Here is a 7957-nt window from a genome sequence, read left to right on the forward strand (position 1 = left end):
AACTAACTCAAGCCACTAAAGAAGCTTTGACAAAGCAACAAACACAGAACATATCAAAGCTGCTACCAACAACAACTAAGACATTACATACCACACTTTCTTTTAAACAACCAACACTATATCACAATCTAATTCGCCAGCCAGCCAGCCAGCCAGCCAGCCAGCCAGCCAGCCAGCCAGCCAGCCAGCCAGCCAGCCAGCCAGCCAGCCAGCCAGCCAGCCAGCCAGCCAGCCAGCCAGCCTATCATCTCTCTCTCTCTCTCTAATCATTTCTCCTTTCTTCTGAACAGAACACTGGCTTTTATATCTTCTGGTGGCAATGGTGATTAGAGTCAGCTTCTTCTTGACGAGGGGGCGGAGTCAGCTCCAATCATCAATTAGCCTGGGGTCGACCAATCAGCTGGTTGGGGAGGCTTCCAGGAAGCCATCTCCTGAAACACACACACTCAAATACAACACAGAAACTGGGGAACATAACAAGACTCACTCACAGAACATACACAGGCACGCACAGACACACACACCTCATACACATGCAGACTATTTTACTCAGAGTTGGGGAGTAATCAGTTACATGTAATCTGATGACAAAAAAACAGTAGGTGTAATCAACTATATTACCAGCGAAAATATTGTCATCAGATAAGATACTTTTGAAAAACTAGATTACTTCCTGGATTACTTTTAAATTCAGAAATATTCAGGACGTTTGCAAAAAAATACATTATGACACCTTTCTGTTTTCTCAATGACATTCAATTCAGCATTGAAAACAGTTGCAAGTTTAAGTTTGTTCCACCTAAGCAAGTCTGACCATAGGTCAGAGACCACTATGACACACGAAAAGCGTTTGATGGATCCTTTTTGGTTGCCTACTGAGGGGAAAGGAATCCAAAAGTAACTGGAAGTAATCATTACGTTATAGAGTTTGGATAAGGTAACTAGTAACTAATTACATTTAGAAGTAACCCACCCAACCCTGTCTGTACTCAGATATACTCCCACACAAGCATTCGCCCATACTCACAAACACACACACAGTAAAAGCTGCTGTCGCATGAACATAGGGACATCAAACACGGGACTGTTTATTTTTTACTGTTTTTCACACTATGTATTCGTGTACTGTATTCTTCCCATAACTAATTTTAATATATTTACAACTGTATATTGCATTTTGTTACACTGTTTATATACTGGATTCTTGAAAGCACACTGTAATATCTGTATATTTCATTCATAGTATTTCTTTTTATTGTACATACCATTGGAGGCTGGTGGGAGGAGCTATAGGAGGATGGGCTCATTGTAATGGCTGGAATGGAATAAATGGAAAGTATCAAACAGATGAAACATTTGGAAATCCCACGTTTGACTCCGTTCCATTGACCCTCTATAACATCTGCTATGTCTGCAACTGTGTATGCAACCAATACACTTTGATTTGACTGTTCCCAAGCCACCGTACAATGTTACATACAGAAGGCATGTTCAGGCAATGCCTTGTGAATTCAAAGCTTACACACACCACAGAAGCCATTCACTTCATCAGTAAATATTCCCATCATTCTGGTGATGGGACTCTAATTTGACCGTCTTCCTAATTGTATGGGCTACCTTTCTCACATTGTGGGTCGTATAGCCTATTCACAATGGGAGAAGTAAATGCATGACAGCAAAATAATACGGCCAAGGAACAACATTGGAATGTACGGTGCCTTATCGCACTTTTCCCTACTAAAGTGAACCCTCAAGGGAGGAATTAACTTTATTGGGAATGTATTGGGCCCAAGAGATATTTGTTTGGGGATTTACTCTAGGCTTAGCTTCGACTTGCACCATGAAACCAATACAAACAGTAACTCAAATACCAGGTGAAAAACAATAGCTAGAATTGAATATACAGTAAGCTAACCAACATACTGTAGCTGCACATTGCCTGAATGAACATCAGTCCTTTAGTATAATCTATAACTTAGACAGAGTTGCCAACAATGTAAGTTAATGGACAGTATACGCGACATTGTAATGACAGAGAGATGTGAACCAAGTATTTAACCCATATTTTCTTGGCATCACTAATTGCATTAAAGCAGAAGATGACCTTTGTACTTTAGATGGGAGAAACACCAGCAATGATCTTCTCCTTGCTGTTGGCGCATCAAATGTGCAGCAGAATCAATTGAAGAGCAAGAAAAGAAAAAAAAACATGTTCCATTCAAAGCTGTTTACAGACCATATCACAAGATCAGAGCAGCAACACTTTCTCATAACACAAAAGTAGCACTTACAGTACAAGCAGTCTTCCCTGTACGCTTCCAGAATCAGTGCCTACCTGCTCCGGAGCCCGAATGTGATTAGAGCGGTAATGACACTGAGTCTCAGCCTGTAAGTGCACAGCTGAGCACCACACAGAGAGAGCGAGAGAGCAGGCCAAAACGTAGACCCCGAGGATGTAAGTGAAGGAGGATTACATTTCATTCAAAGCGGACACATTCCCGTCTCCCTCTGATTGATACCCGAAGTACAGTACAGTAAGAGGGAGGAATTTACCTGGACAAAGACATGGAACACAGACTAGTTACTGAGGTATGCTCACCTTGCCTGGGTGTACAGTAGTACAGTACAAGACAGGGGTTTACCTTAGAAACATTGAATACACTGATGTTCTCTCCGTTATGTTAGCCATGTCCTGTGTGAAGTGGATATGATTCAGCAATAACATAATTAGAACATACCTTGTTTTGATAAAATTTACCCAAACATAGAAATTTAACTCATAGTGTGGTCTCTACTAGTGCATCATCTCTAAATACTAATACAGTTGCAGCAAAGAAAAATAACAGAGCAGAATTTTGGGGGGGAATAAATGTATTCAAATGGTAAAAATAAACGGTAAACAGGGCTGAGCTAGTTTAAGCCATGCTACAGAGGGATGTTTGAGATTATACAAGGCATATTCAGGATTTTTTGTTCTTATTTTACAAAGCAATATACACGAAGTGGCCAGTAGGTACACCAACCCGTTCACGAAAATGGTTTGCTCCTACAGACAGTGAGTCACGTGGACTTCTATATAAAGCAGGCAGACAGGCATCGAGTCATTCAGTTACTGTTCAATTGAATGTTATAATGGGCAAAACGAGTGACCTAAGCAGCTTTGAGCGTGGTATGATTGTCGGTGCCAGGCGTGCCGGTTCCAGTATCTCAGAAACACATGGTTTCCTGGGCTTTTCACGCACGACAGTGCCCAGGGTTTACCGAGAATGGTGCGACTAACAAAAAACATCCAGTCAGCGCCAGTTCTGTGGGCAAAAACAGTTCATTGATAAGAGGTCGAAGGAGAATGGCAAGAATCGTGTAAGCTAACAGGCGGGCCACAAACAGGCTAATAACGGTGCAGTACAACAGTGGTGTGCAGAACGGCATCTCGTGAACGCACAACTCTTTGGTCCTTGTCACGGATGGGCTATTACAGCTATTATCAGCTAAAAACAAGAAGAAGCGGCTCCAGTGGGCACGCAATCACCAACATTGGACAATTGAGGAGTGGAAAAAAGTTGCCTGGTCCGACAAATCCCGGTTCCTGTTGCGTCATGTGGTTGCATCAGTCAGAATTTGGCGTAAGCAGCATGAGTCCATGGCCCCATCCTGCCTGGTGTCAACGGTACAGGCTGGTGGTGGTGGTGTAATGGTGTGGGGAATGTTTTCCTGGCACACGTTAAGTCCCTTGATACCAATTGAGCAACATTTCATGCCTGAAGAATTCTATTCTGGAAGCAAAGGGGGGTCTGACGCGGTACTAGATGGGTGTTCCTAATAAGCTGGCCACTGAGTGTATATACAGTATAGCATATTGACAGAAATAATGTAGCTGTATATTCTTTCTAAGTAGTTTTTGAGAATGTACATATCAAGGCATTGAATAAAGCTGGAGGTTTCTCTGCTACAGTGTTATGATAATATCCAGATGCTTGGGTTAGTTCTACCCTCTAGGGTTCATTTTGGACACCACATGTTTACATTTCAAATCAATCATTCTTCACTGAAAGTTACTCATACAGTACTACAAGTATCCCCATCACACAATATGGCCCAGTCAAAGTAGGCTACATAGAGCATGTCATCTACTTTGTTGCCACAACAACATACAGATTATAAATGGATAAAGCAAATGTAATGCAAGTTCAATGCAAAATAAGTCACCACCTTTATTTTATGTATTATTAGACTAGTTTGGCATAGAGCACAATGTATCATAGGCATAATATTACAAAAAAGGAGCCCCACAATAACATGCTGTGGAAAGTTCAGTTTGTGGTGAAATGAATCACTGACATATTTTCTTGTGTTGCTTTAAATTCCAAGCACGATTGAAACTCTTCCCACAATTAGAGCAGAGGTAAGGTTTCTCTCCAGTGTGTAGTCGGATGTGTGCTCTTAAATGTCCCGGCAGAAAGAAACTCTTGTCACAGTAAGTACATGTGTGCCGTCGTTCCCCCTTGTGAAATAGCAGGTGCATTCTGAGTCCCTGAGCGTGATGGTATCCCTTCCCACAATCAGGGCATTTATGTGGTTTCTCTCCTGTGTGAATGCGCATGTGAAGCCGTAATGTCTTTGCGATGTTGAATGTCTTGCCACACTCCTTACAAGAGAATGACCTCTCTCCTGTGTGGGTTAACATATGAACCTTCAAGGAGCTGGCCTGCGTAAATGTTTTACTGCACTCTTTGCAAGAGAACGGCGTCTCCCCTGTGTGAGTACGGCGGTGTATTCTCAAACCTCCGATCTGTTTGAATTTTTTACCACACTCCTCACAAGTGTGGGACTTAACATTGGAATGAACTTGTTTATGTCTGGCCAGTTGGGTGAGGTTAAGAAAGCTTTTTCCACACTCCTCACAGAGGCAGGATTTTTCTGGTTTGGGCCTGTGTGTGTACTGGTGCCTCTGAAGACCATCCAGAAGGCCAAAGCTCTTCCCACACTCCTCACAAGAATGCGGTTTGATACCAGTATGGTTTGACTGATGCTCTTGCAATATGGACAGTGTGGAGAAGCTTCGCCCACATTCAGGGCAGGGGAAGGCTGTTCTGTGTACTTGCTTCTGATGCTTTCGCAGACGGTACTCTGAGACAAAACTTTTCCCACATTCAGAGCAAGGCAATGCTTTTTCCTCTCCATGCGCTGCTGACATATGCATTTTCAAGTTGTAGAGGAGTGTGTAGCTCTTCCCACACTGAGAGCAGATGTGAGGACCCTCGTGGACTTTCATATGTTCTTTAAGGAACTTCAGCACACTGTAGCTCTTTCCACAGTCGTGGCAGGTGTGCAGCTTCTCCCCTTGGTGATTTAACTGATGATTCTTTAAGCTCTCTGGTCGGGTAAAACTCTTCCCGCAGGCGGTGCAAACATGTGGTCTTTCCCCGCTATGTGTTGTCATGTGCCTTTTTAAGCGAGATGCTGAACAGAATTTCCTATTGCACTCGGTGCAACCGTGATTCTTCTCACCGTGCGTTGTCAGGTGCTTCCTTAGGCACGATGCAGATCGGAAGCTCTTTTCGCATTTCGTGCAACAGTATGTTCTGTCAGCATCATGCATTGTTAGGTGCTGCTTTAAGAGTGATGCATAAGGGAAGCTCTTCTCACAAGTTATGCAATAGTGTAGGGTTTTATCAGTGTGAATAATCTGGTGCTTTTTCAAATGTAAGGCGGTACGGAAGCTCTTGTCACACTGGGTACAAGAGAAAGACTCTGAATCAGACTCAGAATCCTCCTGGGATGAATCCGAACTGTCTGCTTGGTTTGCTGGCTGATCACTTAGATTCTCTTCTTCCAGTGTGTTCATCTGTTGAGTGTACTCAATGCGCACCTCATCTATTTCAATCTTTATTTCAGGTGAATCAATGTTATTTGCCTTGTTCTCTGGATCATTGCGGCTTTGGTGTTCATTAATCAAGTTCTCCATCTTGATAGACGGAGGGAAGGGGTGCGGTCTAATTTTCTGTCTGGGGAAAGTGACAGAAAATAATGTGTGAAGAGAATATAATATAAAAAGGCTTGGCTAATGCAAACAAGACCTCACTTGACACAGACGATCAATGTTTCATGGTGTTGTGGATGTGGACGACCACAGATTTCAAAGCAAAAAGTGTAAGAACTAAACCAAACGTGAACGTTTGCTGACTAGCTAGCCAACCAGCCAGCTAGTTGGCTAGTTTGCTTGCCTGCAGTGCTCATACCGAATGGAAATACAAGATTGTTGGTTTGGCTATATGACTCAACCAGAATGCACAACACGAAAACACACAAAACTACTGCTAACACCTAGAAAAGTCAAAATACCTGTAGCTATGTTCGCTTTTGGGCAAAAACAACAGCGCAAAAATCAGCGTCTCGTCAGCAACACTAAAAAAGTACTTCCTGGTCACGGCATTTTCTTACATTTTCGAAATAAAAGTCCCCCACGTAATAGTAGAAAAGTGTCATCAACCTGTCTTTATTTATGATGTCTAAAAAAATTATTGTCTAAACATTAACAACAAAGTACTTCCGGGTCACGGCTTTGTGAAATCTTGTGCACTTTGTACATTAATAATTAGGGCAAAATTGATGGAAAATGTGCACAATTATTAATATATTGTATAATAGGTATTATACAAAGAATTTTAAAAAGATGTTCTAAAATATATTACACGATTAAAAAATATATTTGGTCAGCAATGTTTCTTGGTCCGTGTACTCCTATGATTTATTGGACTGTACACACACACACACACACACACACACACACACACACACACACACACACACACACACACACACACACACACACACACACACACACACACACACACACACACACACACACACACACACATATACATGGTTACATAAATATATATATTTAAATGTAACCATGTGTGTGTGTGTGTGTGTGTGTGTGTGTGTGTGTGTGTGTGTGTGTGTGTGTGTGTGTGTGTGTGTGTGTGTGTGTGTGTGTGTGTACAGTCCAATAAATTATAGGAGTGCACGGACAAAAAAACATTGCTGAGTAAATAGGAGTAAATTTAAATATATATATATATATATTTAAATGTAACCTTTATTTCGCAGTAAAAGGGGGTCCATTCAGCTAAGTGTAACGGATGTGAAATGGCTAGCTAGTTAGCGGACGCGCTAGTAGCATTTCAATCAGTTACGTCACTTGCTCTGAGACATTAAGTAGGGTTGCCCCTTGCGCTGCAAGGGCCGCGGCTTTTGTGGAGCGATGGGTAACGACGCTTCGTGGGTGTCAGTTGTTGATGTGTGCAGAGGGTCCCAGGTTCGCGCCCGTGTCGGGGCGAGGGGATGACGTAAAGTTATACTGTTACATTGATGCTGTTGACCCGGATCACTGGTTGCTGCGGAAAAGGAGGAGGTTGAAAGGGGGATGAGTGTAACGGATGTGAAATGGCTAGCTAGTTAGCGGAACGCGCTAGTAGCATTTCAATCAGTTACGTCCCTTGCTCTGAGACATTAAGTAGGGTTGCCCCTTGCTCTGCAAGGGCCGCAGCTTTTGTGGAGCGATGGGTAACGACGCTTTGTGGGTGTCAGTTGTTGATGTGTGCAGAGGGTCATAGGTTCGCGCCCGTGTCGGGGCGAGGGGACGACGTAAAGTTATACTGTTACATAAGGAGCAGCTTTAGTTTCCAAATTCACAGATATTACACCCCAGCATTGTCGCTGCTCATTTTGAGGCCCTTAAAAAGGAGTCAATCAGTTTGTTTTGCATGGCCTGGTGCCCCGGGTGGGTGATGATTTTACTTAAGGGCCAATGGAATGGTCTAAAATGTGCAAACTCTGCCCATTCGTTGCATGCAAAACATACATATTGGACCGTACACAATTTCCTGTACATTGTGTCACAGTAAAAGAGGTGTCCATTCAACTCATGAGCACCTCTAGTTTCCAAATCCAC

The 7957-nt window shown here is 42.7% G+C and overlaps 1 protein-coding gene across 1 annotated transcript; it reads right to left on the reverse strand.

The window, feature by feature from the left end:
- Window positions 1-2212: 2212 nt before the first annotated feature.
- On the reverse strand, window positions 2213-6450 carry LOC129862141 (gastrula zinc finger protein XlCGF26.1-like). Its single transcript, XM_055933514.1, has 2 exons — window positions 6343-6450; window positions 2213-6005 (listed from the first exon to the last, which is right to left on the reverse strand). Exon 2 carries the CDS (start codon window positions 5963-5965, stop codon window positions 4331-4333), a length of 1635 nt encoding a protein of 544 aa, XP_055789489.1. The 5' UTR covers window positions 5966-6005; window positions 6343-6450; the 3' UTR covers window positions 2213-4330.
- Window positions 6451-7957: the final 1507 nt, after the last annotated feature.

Source organism: Salvelinus fontinalis, chromosome 9 (genome assembly GCF_029448725.1).
Source record: "Salvelinus fontinalis isolate EN_2023a chromosome 9, ASM2944872v1, whole genome shotgun sequence".
Lineage (NCBI taxonomy): Eukaryota > Metazoa > Chordata > Actinopteri > Salmoniformes > Salmonidae > Salvelinus > Salvelinus fontinalis.

What these genes read in the sequence shown, in the direction of transcription:
- LOC129862141 (XM_055933514.1), bottom strand. Translation starts at nt 5,965, where the DNA reads ATGGAGAACTTGATTAATGAACACCAAAGCCGCAATGATCCAGAGAAC.